At 37.2% G+C, this 20,808-nt stretch overlaps 1 protein-coding gene across 1 annotated transcript in view; it reads left to right on the forward strand.

The window, feature by feature from the left end:
• LOC124358564 (protein O-mannosyl-transferase TMTC1-like) overlaps positions 1 to 15,768 on the forward strand; it is a 492,179-nt gene extending 476,411 nt beyond the window's left edge. The window contains exons 10-18 of the mRNA XM_046810866.1: positions 1,053 to 1,174; positions 4,161 to 4,334; positions 4,979 to 5,092; positions 5,688 to 5,831; positions 6,762 to 6,961; positions 10,146 to 10,281; positions 13,298 to 13,421; positions 13,660 to 13,767; positions 15,176 to 15,768. Coding sequence (XP_046666822.1) covers positions 1,053 to 1,174; positions 4,161 to 4,334; positions 4,979 to 5,092; positions 5,688 to 5,831; positions 6,762 to 6,961; positions 10,146 to 10,281; positions 13,298 to 13,421; positions 13,660 to 13,767; positions 15,176 to 15,265 — 1,212 coding nt within the window. The 3' untranslated portion in view covers positions 15,266 to 15,768. The remainder of the gene's footprint in view (positions 1 to 1,052; positions 1,175 to 4,160; positions 4,335 to 4,978; positions 5,093 to 5,687; positions 5,832 to 6,761; positions 6,962 to 10,145; positions 10,282 to 13,297; positions 13,422 to 13,659; positions 13,768 to 15,175) is intronic.
• The last annotated feature ends 5,040 nt before the right edge of the window (positions 15,769 to 20,808 follow it).

The following is a 20,808-nucleotide window of genomic DNA, read 5'->3' on the forward strand; positions in this document are numbered from 1 at the left end:
TATACATTTTTAGTTCTTGTACTCTAATTGGCAGCAACGTGGCAAGGCATGCATTTAATTTACAAACTAAAAGTGGTGCTTTTAAGTTTCATTAATTAAATTGAACTTATAAGTAAACTTTGCAATTCGAGTATTTATTACTACGACCTCAGAAGTCACCAACCCCATTTGTTATCGTCATTCGGTAGAAAACAGATGACGTAATTTTACGTTCAGTGCAAGGGGTTTTTTACCAGTAAGCGCCGTTTTAACGAACCTAGAAACAAGTTCTAATACGAAGATGTGGTTACATTTGCAAGCTGAACAAAATACAAGTCTATGTTATCGCTCTTCGCCAACGTTAACTGTTGTTGCCAGTGTGTGCTGCGAACACTAGAACCAAGAATTGTCATGACATAATAAGAGCAATCCACACAGCAAGTTATGGTGAGTAGTCCGGGTCCATAAAGGATTACCACCTCGTCATAGACACAAGTGTTTCATAACGGTGCAGAGTTTTCTAGCTGTTTCGATTGCATTATGGTCACATCAGATGAGTATAGGACGCAGTCTCCCGATGGCTTCAAGACTTACGTGGAGCTCAAGAGGAAGAAGTAAAGGACTAACAATCTCCAAAACATTGATTTAAACTTCCCACCAAAGAACTAAGCTATCTTCACTTCGTGAGATGCTATCTTGGTAAAATACGTTATTCGGAGACAAAAAACAAAACAGTGTAAGAATTAATTATGACTATAAAGTAATTGGGGAGTACTAAATTCGAAATTTATGTGCTTTTTTGGTACATAAAAATTGGTTAAAATTACACTGATAGTAAAAAAAGTAATAAAGTTAAGACGCACTACGACTGGAAGTACTTCAATTTACCTAAGTATCATATATTCAGTCACACTTCTATGTTCATAAAATGTAAAAGGTGCATAAAATACACAAGCAAGTAATCAGTTGGTTTAAGGGTCTCCACATATAAATTATAACAAATAGGTTAAAACCAGATGGATGTCTACATGAGAACCTAAATTACGTATTCTACACCAGTACTATTGTTGCAGCTGCAGCGTCAGGCGCCCCTGGTCCTGGGTTCTCTCCTGCTAGCAGTGCCGTTCTTGCCTGCCACCAACATTATCTTCACTGTCGGGTTTGTCGTAGCCGAGAGAGTTCTCTATATTCCCAGGTACTTTGGTTGTTTACTTAGAATAAGGACCCGAATACTCCTAAACTGAACTAGGCGCTTGCATATGCGATATTTTCAGGATGGGAGGGACCACCTCCTATTGAAACTATGTGCACAATTGGTATCGAGCTTAATATTTAAGTTGTTTCACCTTGAAAGAATAGGAGGCCAAGTTTGTTCCAGCCTCGAACCTGTCTAGTAACAGACAGCATATACGACCAGGGCATAATTCCCTGACTAGAACAGTCAACCTTAGTACTGCAGATCTATCGATCAAGCATTTTAACCTAAACCTCGAGATTTTGACGTGTCTGTCCAGGACACACATGAGGTTGGCTAAATTTTACACATTCACTTTTGCCGCACACAGTGTTAGTTCATCTAGAGTGTATAAGCCAGCCAGAAGTGAGGCTTTGCTTGTGGCTTCTCAGGTACATAGCGATACGAAGCTCGTGAAATCTATCTATTTAAGGCGTACAATATATCGTTAATCGAGTTCAACGAAAAAGAAGAGGTTCCTACTTGTTATTGTACTCTAGTTATGGTTATACTTATCAGTTAGGTTCCGATTGTTACTTTTTCCGACTTTAAATAACAATAGCAAACTGTTGTTAGAGATAAGTTAAAAATTATTTACTGAGCAACAATGATAAATGTATTACATTCATAATGGAATACAAAATATTTATCCTAATTAAATTAACGAAACCATTTAGACGTAAAGCGTTAAATTTCAAACAAATTTACAGAAAAAAACAATTTGATATCAATGAAAGATACCACAAATCTTAATTTAGTAGGATATTCATTCTTGGACATCCATAGTTTGTGTCTAATAAGTAATATAAGAAAAGAATGCTAATTCTGTCTAATTTTAATACTTTGATTGAACAACTATTTTAACCAGTCAAGTGTCTACAAATCCAGATTGTATTTCTATAGATTTTACAAATACTGAATTTTAGTACTAACAAAATAACCGCTGAAAAAGTTAACATGATCCTTAATTTAACTCTTTCGTGAAATGTGGTCATGTACCTAGGAAGTAACATAGAGACCATTTAAATTAGAACACAAAATGAAAAAGTAACGATCCTCAACTAAAAATACAAACCTTTTCTTTCTGAAATATTATGTAAAACCACCTATGGTAAAATTTTAATAAACTATTTAAAGTCAAGCAAACAAAATCATACCATATATTTACGGCTTCCAATGGTCATGTGAATGTACTATTGTATCAAGGGAGCTGTATTGCTGGTAACCTGTAGAGCTCAGATACTTCACAAGTCCTGCTGCTGGACCCCCCCAAAGTCACTCCGATAACCACCACGTTAATGTATTGTTATAGCTTGGGAGCTGTATTGCTGGTGGCCTATGGAGCTCAGATACTTCACAAGACCTACTGCTGGACCCCACGAAGTCACTCTGATAACCACCACGTTAATGTATTGTTGTAGCTTGGGAGCTGTATTGCTGGTGGCCTATGGAGCTCAGATAATTCACAAGACCTGCTGCTGGACCCCACGAACTCGTCACTCTGATAACCACCACATTAATGTATTGTTGTAGCTTGGGACCTGTATTGCTGGTGGCCTTTGGAGCTCAGATAATTCACAAGACCTGCTCCTGGACCCCACGGAGTCACTGTGCTAATCATCACGTGAATGTATTGTTGTAGCTTGGGAGCTGTATTGCTAGTGGCCTATGGAGCTCAGATACTTCACAAGTCCTGCTGCTGGACCCCACGGAGTCGCTGTGCTAATCATCACGTTAATGTGTTGTTGTAGCTTGGGAGCTGTATTGCTGGTGGCCTATGGAGCTCAGATACTTCACAAGTCCAGCTGCTGGACCCCACGAAGTCACTGTGCTAATCATCACGTGAATGTGTTGTTGTAGCTTGGGAGCTGTATTGCTGGTGGCTTATGGAGCTCAGATACTTCACAAGTCCTGCTGCTGGACCCCACGAAGTCACTCTGCTAACCACCACGTTAATGTATTGTTGTAGCTTGGGAGCTGTATTGCTGGTGGCCTATGGAGCTCAGATACTTCACAAGACCTGCTGCTGGACCCCAACGAAGTCAATCTGATAACCACCACGTTAATGTATTGTTGTAGCTTGGGAACTGTATTGCTGGTGGCCTTTGGAGCTCAGATAATTCACAAGACCTGCTCCTGGACCCCACGGAGTCGATGTGCTAATCATCACGTGAATGTGTTGTTGTAGCTTGTGAGCTGTATTGCTGGTGGCCTATGGAGCTCAGATACTTCACAAGTCCTGCTGCTGGACCCCACGAAGTCACTCTGATAACCACCACGTGAATGTGTTGTTGTAGCTTGGGAGCTGTATTGCTGGTGGCCTATGGAGCTCAGATACTTCACAAGACCTACTGCTGGACCCCACGAAGTCACTCTAAAACCACCACGTTAATGTATTGTTGTAGCTTGGGAGCTGTATTGCTGGTGGCCTTTGGAGCTCAGATACTTCACAAGACATACTGCTGGACCCCACGAAGTCACTCTAATAACCACCACGTTAATGTATTGTTGTAGCTTGGGAGCTGTATTGCAGGTGGCCTTATGGAGCTCAGATACTTCACAAGTCCTGCTGCTGGACCCCACGAAGTCACTCTGAAAACCACCACGTTAATGTATTGTTGTAGCTTGGAGCTGTATTGCTGGCTTATGGAGCTCAGATACTTCACAAGTCCTGCTGCTGGACCCCACGAAGTCACTCTGAAAACCACCACGTTAATGTATTGTTGTAGCTTGGGAGCTGTATTGCTGGTGGCCTTTGGAGCTCAGATACTTCACAAGACATGCTGCTGGACCCCACGAAGTCACTCTGAAAACCACCACGTTAATGTATTGTTGTAGCTTGGGAGCTGTATTGCTGGTGGCCTATGGAGCTCAGATACTTCACAAGTCCTGCTGCTGGACCCCACGGAGTCGCTGTGCTAATCATCACGTAAATGTGTTGTTGTAGCTTGGGAGCTGTATTGCTGGTGGCCTATGGAGCTCAGATACTTCACAAGTCCAGCTGCTGGACCCCACGAAGTCGCTCCGCCATCCTGACATGTCTCCTCCTGATACTCGCCTCCTTCTCATTTAAGACTTTGGACAGGAATAGGGACTGGTCAACACGAGAAGCACTTATTCGGTAAAATAATGTTGTGTTTCTGTATTTAATTGAAGTCGAACTGAATTTTAATTGTACGATTAACTACGGTGGATCTTGCTCCATTAAAACGTAAATGGAATTTTATTTTTTAAATAAAATTTTATTTAAATAGGAATTGGAACACAAATAAAGCTCGCTTTGCTATTTGTAATGTCTGGATTTTAATGCGAAGTTTGTTTGGATTCACTTTGTCAAAGCACTTTATATTAAAAAAACTGTTTCTCGAAATGCAGTGTCATTTTTCATTAAGACGTAGAGAGCTAAAAAACAGACCAGACCATGTTAGCTGTAAACATATTCTGTAATAAATAAGAATTTCCGGTATAACTAATTTTTTAAATTAATTCTACTATTACCTACATATTGTAAACTCAGTGTAATTCCAAATTTACCAAAAAGTAAACCAAATTAAAACAATCCATAATTTAAAGGTTAATTCTTTTTAAACTGGGCTATGTGTAGTTTACTATACTGGCTAACTCGCTGACTATTTAGCTAAAAGTATTTTACATATATTTTAGGATATCATATTTTTTATTTTATAGGTTTATTATGAAATAAAATTAAACATTAAATTCGATATTAGATTTTAGTAGTAAATACATATTTTTTTTATTTTTCAGAGCGGGAATAAAAACGCTTCCTCACAACGCCAAGATGCACTACAACCTGGCCAACTATCTGAGGGACACCAACAGTGCAGACTTGGCCATCACACACTACAGGGAGGCGCTTAGGTAACTAATATTGAACACAATTAAAACAGCAAACTACAATAGTAAGGGTGGCAACACGATCATTCTCATTATTCCACTTAAATAACACAGGTTATTTTGCAACTTTCTATGCATTTTAATGAAAAGAGAACGAATAGATATGAAATTTTGTAACGAACAAACCTAAGTAACCGGTAATCATTTATCTTAGAACCAAATTCTAATATATGACCATAACCTGATCAGTAACTCCGCATTTATTTGCTTTGTAACAAGATGTTGATAAGGCATATAATAAGACATGCAGTTAAATACATTTCATACGTTCGTAATTTTTTCATAGTTTTATATATATATATATATATATATATATATATATATATATATATATATAAAATATCTTGTATATATTTGTAATATATATACAATCAGTAAATACAATAAACTGCAGATCATGAAATGCATTTCTAAACTACAAACGTTTAAAAATATCTAACAAATATCATGGCATGACAAAGTCGGAATTCTTTATACATCCATAGCGATGAGGGTTAAGCTGAGGATAACTCAAGATAGCAAACACAATATATTGAGGATGATGATGATGATGACGTAGGTTGTGGCCCGGGTACGCGAGTGCACACAACAATCTCGGCACACTGATGAGCTCAGCAAGTGAGGCAGAGGCACACTTCCGGTCCGCCATCACGATCTCGCCATCACACGTCAACGCCCACTACAATCTGGGCCAAGTGTACAGGTCAGTAGAGTTTGTCTGTGCACTTACATACAATAGTCGGATATGTGTTGCAATGTGGGCCAAGTGTACAGGTCAGTAGAGTTTGTCTGTGTACTTACATACAATACTCGGATATGTGTTGCAATGTGGGCCAAGTGTACAGGTCAGTAGAGTTTGTCTGTGTGCTTACATACAATACTCGGATATGTGTTGCAATGTGGGCCAAGTGTACAGGTCAGTAGAGTTTGTATGTGTGCTTACATACAATAGTCGGATATGTGTTGCAATGTGGGCCAAGTGTACAGGTAAGTAGAGTTTGTCTGTGTACTTACATACAATACTCGGATATGTGTTGCAATGTGGGCCAAGTGTACAGGTCAGTAGAGTTTGTCTGTGTACTTACATACAATACTCGGATATGTGTTGCAATGTGGGCCAAGTGTACAGGTCAGTATAGTTTGTCTGTGTATTTACATACAATAGTCGGATATTTGTTGCAATGTGAAGAAAATAGCTTATGTTTCAGTAAAAAAACTAAATGGTTCTCGATTACTATGTCTCAAGTAATAACATGGCATGTATAAAATAAACAATATTTTTCAACTCCTAGACATATAAAAACCTTAATTTCTATAACTTAAGTACTTTCAAGAATATTTGGAAAACATGCTTTATAAATGTCATTGATTCTGGTTCATTTTGTACATACCGTACTCACATTCTCTGATTTCATCACACTTATAAAAAGCAAAATATTCCAAAAATACACTCAGAAACCTCACCAAAGTGCAACACGGAAGTGTAGAAGAACAGCAAAAATTCGACTGCAGATTATTAAAACCTAGTACATCCATTACCTAAAACAAAAAATATAGAAATACAGAGTAGAGTATCTGGTTCATTTCATACGTCACTCTCAGTTGTTTATTGCTGTTTCTGTATTATCAACAGGAAGATGAACCGGACACTGGAGGCCGTGACTATGCTGGAGCGATGTCTACGTCTGGATACATCCTATACTCCAGCATACCTTGTCCTGGCCAAGCTGCACTCTCCGCCAGTGGCAGCGAGGCTCCTGTATCACGTGACCCGGCTACTACCGAACTCTCCAGACTATCAGGCGTACTTCGCTTCCTGGTTACATGACAGAGGTTACCTTTTAGCCGACTAATTATAATTGTACAGATGACTCCATACGTTTGTTGTTTTAATTATATTACATTAGAGTAATCTCCATTTGAAGAATTGTCTCTAGAGGTCTCTTATTGACTTTATAGGTAAATTTTATAAAACAGGAAAATCATATTTTAAAAAATACGTGCAAAATATATAGATAGATATACAAATGGTAGTATGATATAAAACCTACAGTTAATATATCAATATTCTAAGACAGCCAATGGATGAATTAATTATGTTAAAAAATCAAACATATTTAATGTTATAAAATTAAAACAGCCAAACCTAACAACATTGTTTTAGAATTAACCATACAATACATTTTAGGAGAACGACTCAGAAGTAGGGAGATTTGCTTAACATCTTGGTTTCATAATCTCAATTAAAAATGATTTTTTTAACATAACTTTTTCATACAAAGCTAATAAGGGTTTCGTGAAATCTTCAAACAACAATAAGGGAGACCCACTTTCACCCATTTCCATCACATTACACAGCGGATTACACCCAGTTTAATGTTCAACTGCATTGTTGTGTTGTCTAGATTTTCATTTTCTTTGTAACGAAACCAAAACTTATTACTTCGTGTTAATTATAAACAAGAGTCAACCTCTTTTATCTCTCCGCTATAAATTTAACACAACAAGGATAACGGTGTCTTGCGATTAGCTTGCAAATAATTAAATATATCATAGAAATAAAAAGTGTTCACTTTTCTAGAACAATTACGTAGATTTCGTGAAGTATGTAATAAAATATATTTAATAAATAAAAATGAAATGGACTATAGCTACACCATTGTATAGCACAACAAAAGCGAGATGTTTTTATTCATTATTTATAATGGTGTAGCATTTTTAAAGATACATTGGCAAATTTTTTAATTAAAACTTAAATTAAAAGAAAATTTTGGGAAAGAAATATTGGGATTTAATTTTAAATTAGATTGTGAGAAGTTAGGATAAAAACGAATATGTAACCCTTTGGCAAGTTAGTACTGGTAGTTTTAAATTATTAGAAAGGCGGTTCACTGCCTTGAATGTATCAGAACTTGTCTTGTTAAGCAGTTACGTTAGATCTGACAAGGCTATTGTTCTTGAGTTGGATTCGGCTGGGCCAACGAGAGAACGCCGCGGATGTCCATCAGAATTGGTGGGAAGGCTCATAAAAGAGTCAGCTCATAATTTTCGCCCTTCTTTTGGTAATTTTCCTGAATTAAGTTGATTACAGTGCGGCGTGTTTCTAAATTTTTTTCCCACGAGGGATTTTGAGGTAAGCACCAAATTTATTGCACGCTATATTGCAATAGTCTTCCAGATCTGATATTAAATTAATTTTGTTGTCTTTTTTACAGGAAAAATTAAATTCATGGAAACTACAGAGCAATCTGAATAACTGATTCTTAATGGAAAGTAGAGCACAATATATCTAAATAGAATCATACAAGTTACATTTGGTTCAAACTTGCAATAAAAGTCAATTAAAATTGAAATTTGTTAATAACCTTAAATTGAAATTTGGAAATTTAGTAATTTATTAATATTTAATTGGAACTGTTTTATTGTGAATTATTAATTGGTAATTAATTGAACTTTAGTAATTGTTTGAGAGAGTTGTAATCTGAATTGCAAAGACTTGAAAGTTAAGGTTCAACTAGTGGAAAGAGAAGTTTAAATTGTTATTTTTTAATTTTGAGTGAACTTAGAAGTAAACATTTTTATTTTAGTTATTACCAAGTGGTATTTGATTTTTATTTGATAACTTTATTATTTCATTTCAGAAGAGAGCTCTGATTTTTAGTTTGATATATTTGAGTAATATACTGATTTCTTGCCAAAGGACCTTTTAAAATTACTAAACGGTTTGTCAATTCTTGGTGGAAAATAGAGTGATGGAAATTCTGAAACTTTGAACTTATTAATTTTCCAGTGTAAAATAAATCCAATATTTATTTAGAATTGTGATTTTTATTTTAGACAAAACAGATAATATTTAATAGTTAACAATTTAGTAATAAATTGTACTGAATATTCACTCGGAGCTTACTAATAAAAAAATATTTTATATAGTCTTGGATGTCTCATTGATAATTTAAATCTTAATATTCTGGAATATTAAAAATCTAAAATCCAAGTCGTTATAAATGGATCGTCTAAACGGGTACAACATTTATCAACTTTAAATATTTGAAATAAAGACTAACAAATGCAGTATAATTCAAAATAACTAGACAAATTCTAATTCAAAATGTATTTCTCAATACTCTTTCTTTCAGCAATATGGAATACGAAAGTAGCGTTCGATTAGACAGAACTGAGCAAGTTTTGTCTGTTTAGAAGACAAGTGAAGTAGTGAAGTGATCGGTAAACGCATTTTCTATGTTTATTTTTATTTATTTTATGAGTCGTAAATTCCATACATGAACGACACGTAGCTGTAAATAACTATCCTGTGAAATTTGTTTTCGGTTGAAAGAGGACGATGGTTGGATTTAATAGTTTCCGTTATTGAAGAAATTAATTAGAAAGAGATGGGATCATTTCTGTCTACCTATTATAACAATTATTTAAATGACTATGATTAATCGTTACCAGTGATTGTTTAACAGAAACAATGGAATAATTGCTTGTTTAGGTGTTACAAGGTTGGCACTGAAATTCTACCTCAGAGCACTCGGACTACAGAACGACCACCTAGCGTCCACGCTGGGCGTAGCGAGATGTCTGAGGGCACAAGGATAGATAGCCAGGTTCCAGCTGTTTCCAGTGATTATTTAACACGAACACTAGAACAATTTGACTTGTTTAGGTGTTACAAGGTTGGCACTGAAGTTCTATCTTAGAGCGCTCGGACTACAGAACGACCACCTAGCCTCCACGCTGGGCGTAGCGAGATGTCTGAGGGCACAAGGATAGATAGCCAGGTTCCAGCTGTTTCCAGTGATTATTTAACACGAACACTAGAACAATTTGACTTGTTTAGGTGTTACAAGGTTGGCACTGAAGTTCTATCTTAGAGCGCTCGGACTACAGAACGACCACCTAGCCTCCACGCTGGGCGTAGCGAGATGTCTGAGGGCACAAGGATAGATAGCCAGGCTCCACCAGTTTCCAGTGATTATTTAACACGAACACTAGAACAATTTGACTTGTTTAGGTGTTACAAGGTTGGCACTGAAGTTCTACCTTAGAGCGCTCGGACTACAGAACGACCACCTAGCCTCCACGCTGGGCGTAGCGAGATGTCTGAGGGCACAAGGACAGATAGCCAGGCTCCACCAGTTCCTTATAAGGTGATGAATATGTGTTCGCACACTGTCTATACATTCTTATACTTATAAAAATAATAGGTTGCCCTAATAAAACGGCTGATTTTTTAGGATAGTAGCAGTTGTATAGAAGAAACTTTTTGTATTACCAATAGTACTCTTTTTATTACCAATAAATTGTTATCAAAACATAGCGATACGCTAGTGTGATGGCTAAATATCTCTACGCCTGATATTTATACGTTGTTATCACATCTCAACGAGTTTAAGTAAAGTCTATATCCATTCTGTGTTTCATTGTTAGTGCTTTTGTTTTGCATATGTTATGGTTCTGCAGACTTCGAGTTCTGTCATTGCCTATCCTTTTTGTCGTGCTTAGAGATCGATAGTTCATGAAGACCCAATTGATGCAGGGTTTCCTCGACTAGCACAACGGTATCCAAGACAAACATTAGGGAAAATATAGTCCCATCCACTGGCCTGCAATATTACCCCGACTGACGTTCTCTCTTAGAGCTACTTAAACTACTTAGTGTCCGAAACTAACACTAGACAATGTAGAAATACTTTACAGTATCAAAAGTGTTGGAAAACTACAAATCCTTGGCAATAAATGTTAGACAGAGCTCGGCTTTGCTTCAGTGCAAACTGGTTGGTTATGTGTTGTCTAAGAGAAAACGAACATTCTCAAGTATCTTGAAAATGTTACATTGTTGACTTCAAGTTCGATAGTGAATAATATCTCAATCATGTTCAATATCGCAAGCAGAATCTGTCCTGTCTGGATATTGTTAAATTACTTTATAATTTACCAAGATCACGTAGTATTAATATGAACCGAACTGACTCTTAAGAACAGTCAAGGAAGATATCAGTAGGATGAAGACAGTAACTCCATCTGTACTCAGAACACCACATGTCCCGCAAGCAGAATCTGTCCTGTCTGGATATTGTTAAATTACTTTATAATTTACCATGATCACGTAGTATTAATATGTACCGAACTGACACTTAAGAACAGTCAAGGAAGATGTCAGTGGGATGAAGACAGTAACTCCATCTGTACTCAGAACACCACACGTCCCGCAAGCAGAATCTGTCAGCTCGGCGCCGCCGATGTTTAACCAAATTTCTCAACCACCGTTAATTGAACTGTCTTGCGGAATTGGTTTGAGAATTTATGTTCTACCTTAAGACCTCTGAAGAGATAAATAATGAAACTGTTGAGTATATACGTCTTGATGGTTAATTAAGTTATCTAATTGATGTTACAAGTCACAACTTTAGTTTTACTCATGAAATTATAATTGAGACAGTCGTTATTGATAATTATTGAGTTTTTGGACAATAGTATTTATAACATTCCTGCAAGTTGATATGAGTGTCAATACAACTATTATTAATTGTATTCTTACACAAGTAAATGCATTAATCCTGATATGAGATGCATTCGCACGATTAAATTCATATTAATTAAAAATCAAAGTAGTAGAATAGCCATCTATAACTAATTAAGACTGTCATGTACCTGTAGTGGTACCTGTTGCACCGCGGACACAGTGGGAGAGACCCAGTATTATACACTATTGAGGACCATGGACCTGTACAGCCATACCATGTAACCATGACTAGCAGTGTCAGTGCTGTCTATAACTGTGTGTTATTGGTAGGTGGTACCTGATGCACCGCGGACACAGTGGGAGAGACCCAGTATTATACACTATTGAGGACCATGGACCTGTACAGCCATACCATGTAACCATGACTAGCAGTGTCAGTGCTGTCTATAACTGTGTGTTATTGGTAGGTGGTACCTGATGCACCGCGGACACAGTGGGAGAGACCCAGTATTATACACTATTGAGGACCATGGACCTGTACAGCCATACCATGTAACCATGACTAGCAGTGTCAGTGCTGTCTATAACTGTGTGTTATTGGTAGGTGGTACCTGATGCACCGCGGACACAGTGGGAGAGACCCAGTATTATACACTATTGAGGACCATCGACCTGTACAGCCACACCATGTAACCATGACTAGCAGTGTCAGTGCTGTCTATAACTGTGTGTTATTGATAGGTAGTACCTGACGCACCGCGGACACAGTGGGAGAGACCCAGTATTATACACTATTGAGGACCATGGACCTGTACAGCCACACCATGTAACCATGACTAGCAGTGTCAGTGCTGTCTATAACTGTGTGTTATTGGTAGGTGGTACCTGATGCACCGCGGACACAGTGGGAGAGACCCAGTATTATACACTATTGAGGACCATGGACCTGTACAGCCACACCATGTAACCATGACTAGCAGTGTCAGTGCTGTCTATAACTGTGTGTTATTGGTAGGTGGTACCTGATGCACCGCGGACACAGTGGGAGAGACCCCGTATTATACACTATTGAGGACCATGGACCTGTACAGCCACACCATGTAACCATGACTAGCAGTGTCAGTGCTGTCTATAACTGTGTGTTATTGGTAGGTGGTACCTGATGCACCGCGGACACAGTGGGAGAGACCCCGTATTATACACTATTGAGGACCATGGACCTGTACAGCCACACCATGTAACCATGACTAGCAGTGTCAGTGCTGTCTATAACTGTGTGTTATTGGTAGGTGGTACCTGATGCACCGCGGACACAGTGGGAGAGACCCCGTATTATACACTATTGAGGACCATGGACCTGTACAGCCACACCATGTAACCATGACTAGCAGTGTCAGTGCTGTCTATAACTGTGTGTTATTGGTAGGTGGTACCTGATGCACCGCGGACACAGTGGGAGAGACCCAGTATTATACACTATTGAGGACCATGGACCTGTACAGCCACACCATGTAACCATGACTAGCAGTGTCAGTGCTGTCTATAACTGTGTGTTATTGGTAGGTGGTACCTGATGCACCGCGGACACAGCGGGAGAGACCCCGTATTATACACTATTGAGGACCATGGACCTGTACAGCCACACCATGTAACCATGACTAGCAGTGTCAGTGCTCTCTATAACTGTGTGTTATTGGTAGGTGGTACCTGATGCACCGCGGACACAGCGGGAGAGGCCGACTTGTCTACGTTGCCGAACTCTATGTGCGGACTCTGGACCTCTACAAACCCAGCCAGTCTACCTACAGCCACCCTCCTACCGTTGTGAGTGCTCTCTGTTCGTTGTGAAGTAAAGTTACTACATTTATTAATAATTTAGTAAACAGTTTTGGGAAATCTTGCTAAATATCATATTATAAATAACATTGACTTTGTCACGCAACAGTTTAAATTCTCTTAAAAAAACTAATAGTAATATAATGTCCCATAAATACTAATGTTACAAAATTTGTATTGCACCATACAAAATATTGCCTATAATGTGAGCATTATATTTGTGCAGGAATGCGGTACAAGAGACACAAACAGATCTCGCTGGTGGCGCAGCGTAGGTATGATCAACCATACCAAGAACTCCTGCCGAAACCAGAAAGCAAACCAAAACGAACAGGTAAGAAAATTATCATATAGTAACAAACACCTTGATTCTAGCCGTGGACAACTTTTTCATAGTTTGCTTAAGCGTTTACTGGTCGTCTGATAAAATGCACCGACAAAGATAGAAAATGACTCAAGAAAGAATATTAAAAACAATCCTATAGTTTAAATAAAGCTTTCTCTTTTGATAGCAACACAAGTTTCTTATGTTGTTTGTTTTTTAATGGGTACTTTGGCCAACTAGTTTGCGTTAATTCAGAGGAAATATTTTTTTTTACCGGCCTTACAGTGAACTAATTTTTGTAATTATAAAACACAAATAAAATGAGAGACAAAATTTTCTCTACTCTTTAATTTTTATATTTGAGGCAAAAACTCATTTCTTTCATTTCGAAGGGAATTAAATATAATTTAATAAGTATTTTTCACTCAACATAATAAATTATTTTTCATGTGAAAAATCTTAAGTATTAATATTTTTCATAGTTTGTTATGGTCAGTTTACTATAAAAATTAACTTTGAGAAGTCTACCTTCAGGTTTTTCTTAAATGCTTCGGTTTAATCCAAAACTGAATTAAGATTATATTTCTTAACAGAGTCGAATAGAACAGTTTTACAATGCAATTACAATGTTTTACAATGCAATGTTATACGCGTAAATGTAAAGTCATGATTTTTGTTTAATTAAGCTGTACACGTACATGCCATGCTAGTATTGAGTGGATAAGCACTTATTGCACATCATTGCGTATTATCTAAGGCAATATTAAAACATGACGCAGTATACCATACTTTCAATAAGATACACAATGAATTTACAAAGCAATGGAATATTGTCTAAAAGAATTTATTTAAATATAGTTTCTTGCAATATAAATATGTAAACATGAGCAGACAATAAAGCAATTAAATATAATATATTCAGAACTGGATTAATGTTTTATACGGAAATATATAATACATAGAGAAATGCTTGACCTCAATGAAAAGCTCTATTGTTTACATTATAATATATTTGTATTTTAATGGAAATTGTTAAGTTTTGAATTCCCTCAATATATAACCGAGCAGTGATAATATAGAACAACGCTGTAATTTACTCCTGTGAGAGCCACTCATCCCATCAAAGTGAAGTGTTCGCTATGCATAAATTAATACATAGCTCACGTCCCATCCAAGTCGAGTGGACGAGGTCCATTAATAACCACCGCTTTTGAAATTGTTCATTAATTAACGAGCGTATATGAAATTTGCATGGATACTATTTTAAATTTTCTAATAAGAACAAGAAAACATAGAATTGTTTTTATAAGAAAAAAAAACAGAAAACAGTAAACATAAAACTAACTAGTATGTTTTTATCAAGTATACACAACCTTACACCTGGTGTGTACTGCTCACGTAATATTTCATGTTACAGGAGGCTTACATGGAAGGTGACGCCCAACGTCTAGACCCATCCAGAATATGTTTGGATCAGACAGGCCAGTCTACGCGACCTTGCAGCTAGTCTGTAACCCCTGCCTAACCGTATCTGAGCTTATTTTATACGAAATTCGGTTCAAGTGCACTGTAGTAAAGTTACTTACGTTTTTCACATAAAAATATCGTTTATAAAAGAATGCATTTTTCATTGGCATCATTTTCGTAAAGAATGTTTGTATTTGGAATACAAAATCTAATATCATAAATGTATCAATTGTCAAATTATGGTTTAGTTCTTTTCTATTTTATAAAAGCTCTAGTATCAGTAATAAAATTGTGCGTTCTTAGAAAAATAGTCTTAAAATCATTTAACAAAATTGCCATCTGATATTTCATTAAAATATATAATTATGTTCTTCTAATAATACATAAGGCGTTACATAAAAAATATTTCACTTTATTATTTACATTTTATTACACAATTAACATTATATTATAAATCATAAAATGTTTAAAATATACAAAACGAATTCAACTTTTACAACGCCTCACGCACTAACTATTTTTAGTTCTCTTAAAAGTACACACACACACACATATATATATATATATATATATATATATATATATATATATTTATATTTTGTATTTATGTGCACATAAAAATATGGACATTATTATTTTTTTTTTGTTATACAACACACAAAAAATAATAATGTCCATATTTTTATATGCACATAAATGCAAAATGTATATTTATAAACATTTCCAACACTGTAGGCAAGATAGTTATTTTCCAGTTTTATAACAACTTGTTTATTTACTGTAATACAATTTAGGTATATTTTGTAGTTAATAAAATGTATCAAGAAAAAACTAAAATAAACATAACTTACTTTTAAGCTGGTTTGACTGAGTGATTTGTAATTGCACTCTATATGTAAATATGTCAAGTTATGTGTATATAAAACTATCTTTGTAAGTGTCCGCTGCAAAATATAACTTTTTTATTACTAAAAAAACCTTTTTTAAGAGTGTGCTGTAACTTTATTTAAGCTCTGATTGTTTGTACGGTGAGATTTATCACATCAGTGACGTAGACTAGAAAAACAGTGGGACTCAAGCAAATGAAAACAATAATAGTGTATTCAAAACAATAATAGTGTATTCAAAACAATAATAGTGTATTCAAAACAAGAACTATATTCTGCGATTGTTGAGTCTTAATGTTTATAAATTATTTTATTTTTAGTAGCAGTATGAAACATGTTTTCAACCCCTACGCCCAGGCCCCTCAATGTAATATTTAAGACCAAATTTGTATACTAAATAGTTTTACAAAGCGACTGTACACATTTTGAATAAATTAATCTTGACAATAATTATGTTTTTCACTATAAATTTATTCTCCTCCATATTTGATCCAGGAAGTTAACTGCATACTTAACCTAGTGCATTATTTAATCAGTACTCGTAATTTAGGAATTATTGAACTCACGCAACTCCACTCGTGTGCTCCGTACCGTATGCACCAAGGGCAGTGAAAAGTGATTGACAGGGAGTTCTGACAGCCGAAAATTCCGCCCGCTACTCTACTCGTGAGCTTCGTACCGTATGCACCAAGGGCAGTGAAAAGTGATTGACAGGGAGTTCTGACAGCCGAAAATTCCGCCCGCTACTCCACTCGTGAGCTCCGTACCGTATGTACCAAGGGCAGTGAAAAGTGATTGACACGGAGTTCTGACAGCCGAAAATTCCGCCCGCTACTCCACTCGTGAGCTCCTTATAGTATGTACCAAGGAGCAGTGAAAAGTGATTGACAGGGAGTTCTGACAGATGGAGATTCCTCACGCTACTCCACTCGTGAGCTCCTTACAGTATGTACCAGGGGCAGTGAAAAGTGATTGACAGGGAGTTCTGACAGATGGAGATTCCTCACGCTACTCCACTCGTGAGCTCCGTACAGTATGTACCAGGGGCAGTGAAAAGTGATTGACAGGGAGTTCTGACAGCCGAAAATTCCGCCCGCTACTCCACTCGTGAGATCCGTACAGTATGTACCAGGGGCAGTGAAAAGTGATTGACAGGGAGTTCTGACAGCCGAAAATTCCGCCCGCTACTCCACTCGTGAGCTCCTTACAGCATGTACCAGGGGCAGTGAAAAGTGATTGACAGGGAGTTCTGACAGCCGAAAATTCCGCCCGCTACTCCACTCGTGAGCTCCGTACCGTATGTACCAAGGGCAGTGAAAAGTGATTGACACGGAGTTCTGACAGCCGAAAATTCCGCCCGCTACTCCACTCGTGAGCTCCTTATAGTATGTACCAAGGAGCAGTGAAAAGTGATTGACAGGGAGTTCTGACAGATGGAGATTCCTCACGCTACTCCACTCGTGAGCTCCGTACAGTATGTACCAGGGGCAGTGAAAAGTGATTGACAGGGAGTTCTGACAGATGGAGATTCCGCACGCTACTCCACTCGTGAGCTCCGTACAGTATGTACCAGGGGCAGTGAAAAGTGATTGACACGGAGTTCTGACAGCCGAAAATTCCGCCCCGCTACTCCACTCGTGAGATCCGTACAGTATGTACCAGGGCAGTGAAAAGTGATTGACAGGGAGTTCTGACAGCCGAAAATTCCGCCCGCTACTCCACTCGTGAGCTCCGTACCGTAGCATGTACCAGGAGCAGTGAAAAGTGATTGACAGGGAGTTCTGACAGCCGAAAATTCCGCCCGCTACTCCACTCGTGAGCTCCGTACCGTATGTACCAAGGGCAGGGAGTTCTGACAGCCGAAAATTCCGCCGCTACTCCACTCGTGAGCTCCGTACCGTATGTACCAAGGGCAGTGAAAAGTGATTGACACGGAGTTCTGACAGCCGAAAATTCCGCCCGCTACTCCACTCGTGAGATCCTTATAGTATGTACCAGGAGCAGTGAAAAGTGATTGACAGGGAGTTCTGACAGATGGAGATTCCTCACGCTACTCCACTCGTGAGCTCCGTACAGTATGTACCAGGGGCAGTGAAAAGTGATTGACAGGGAGTTCTGACAGATGGAGATTCCTCACGCTACTCCACTCGTGAGCTCCGTACAGTATGTACCAGGGGCAGTGAAAAGTGATTGACACGGAGTTCTGACAGCCGAAAATTCCGCCCGCTACTCCACTCGTGAGATCCGTACAGTATGTACCAGGGGCAGTGAAAAGTGATTGACAGGGAGTTCTGACAGCCGAAAATTCCGCCCGCTACTCCACTCGTGAGCTCCTTATAGCATGTACCAGGAGCAGTGAAAAGTGATTGACAGGGAGTTCTGACAGCCGAAAATTCCGCCCGCTACTCTACTCGTGAGCTCCGTACGGTATGTACCAGGGGCAGTGAAAAGTGATTGACAGGGAGTTCTGACAGACGGAGATTCCTCCCGCTACTCCACTCGTGAGCTCCGTACAGTATTTTACTGAGGGCAGTGAAAAGAACAATTTGTAAACTATTCGAATTTCTTCATCAATTCAGCTTTATTTCATTGTTCTATAATACTGAAGTAGGACTTTTAGTTTTTATGATTGACCTGAGAAATAGAATTGTGAACAAATGTTAAAGACATAATGCAATACAAACTAGAGAAATCAAAATAGATTATACAACAGTTTCCACTACAACAAGTGGTTAATATATGAACCGCTCGATAAATAGTATTTTCAGTCACTTTCGTGTTTATTACGGAGTGTGATTTAACTAACAATAAACATTGTGTAACACTGACAGATGTCAACACTAAGCCGGCAGCATACAAACAGTCACCGATTCCATTGTCAATACCTGGCGGCTTGGGGGTAAAATCATCTCATCTAATGTAATACGGGGTGTGATTTAACTAACAATAAACATTGTGTACCACTGACAGATGTCAACACTAACTAAGCCGGCAGCATACACACAGTCACCGATTCCATTGTCAATACCTGGCGGCTTGGGGGTAAAATCATCTCATCTAATGTAATACGGGGTGTGATTTAACTAACAATAAACATTGCTACCACTGACAGATGTCAACACTAACTAAGCCGGCAGCATACACACAGTCACCGATTCCATTGTCAATACCTGGCGGTAATTTATCATTTTGATTAACAAAGATTTTTATCAAATCACTCGAAATTATTGTTTAAAGATAAAATCACATGTCTGCAACCGTTGATTTCGAAAGGCCTCGTACAGTATAAACTAATATTATTGTTAGTTGTATAAAATAATAAGTTTTTCTCAGTGATGCTAATATGGGCAAAACAGCGTTAATTTATTATTATTTTCATTAAACTAAGCTTTATAAGCAATCTTGCTACCATAAAGTAAGGCTATAGTAATATTTTCTCTGCCCATTTACTTACTACCGACTATAAATGAACTAGATAGTGTAAAATAACTTAGTTTTTATAATTTTCCATTATCAACATTTGTTTTTGAGGGTGCATGTTGATAAGATTCGACTGATTTTTAGGTAAATGTGTTTAAAAGTAAAAATCACAAAATTTAATTATTTTTAAACTAAATATTTTTTAAAGGATATTTACAATACAATTTTACAAATTAAAACAGTTTTCCTATTAGTAACGATTAAGTTATTGCATTTTTGTTAATTGATGAAGTTAATTGTTTATGTTGTCCATGAAAGGTTGGGAAATATCTAAATTTTGACACTTTTAAGTTATGAGATTACGAAATCCTAATTAATTCATCAAATTATATTATTAAACAAAGTAAAGAATTTGCGCACTAATAATGTTTCTTATTGCTAAGTAAACGCTGACACTGAGAAAGATTAGAGGAGTAAGACTATGTAAAACCTCTTTCTTTCATAAACGACGCTGTGGAGTAACGCTAGACTTTCAAAATATAACCGTTAATATTTATTTATCGTTTGTATTCTTTCTGTGATGAACGTGTTAAATTGAGTCGTTTAAGTGTGCAATAGTGCTATTCGTACTCATAGCAAGATTTAAATAAGATAAAAATAACTATGACTACAATCATAACCATTGCTCATTTATAGGTATTATATAGTAAAGAGGCTGTCGTTTTCATATTGCCTAAACATTGCAAGGAAAAGACAAACAAATTAGACATCCTACTGATTAATAGCAGAAAAACAACACAGAAACACAGTTTTGCTTATTAATTAAGAAAGGTTTATTAGCATTTATACCAGCATCACGTGGTATGTTTGTGTACTGTGACGTGACAGCAACAGTAAGTAGAATCGTGTTTTTAGAAACCGGTTGATTAATATGTAATAATTTGGAAATGAAGTCATCATTTTCAAGTCACTGGTATGTATTCGATTCAGGTAACTGTCGTTCCGCTTCGGTGACATCATCTTGAAATGTTTTGAATAACCACCTTATCATCTTTATCAGCCGGAGCTATTATAATATATTGGTTACTTTAGAGTGACTTTATGGATTTTACTTTAATAGTCTTTAATTTGTTTCTTACTCTTGAGGAATCTTGAAATGAAGGATTGGATAATTTTAACAATATGACGTCGATGAAATATTCAACTGGATGATCGGAGGCTAATGGTGGAGGTTCCCAGTAACATTCTTCTTTAAATATATTTAAATATGGAAGAA

Source organism: Homalodisca vitripennis, chromosome 3 (assembly GCF_021130785.1).
Source record: "Homalodisca vitripennis isolate AUS2020 chromosome 3, UT_GWSS_2.1, whole genome shotgun sequence".
Lineage (NCBI taxonomy): Eukaryota > Metazoa > Arthropoda > Insecta > Hemiptera > Cicadellidae > Homalodisca > Homalodisca vitripennis.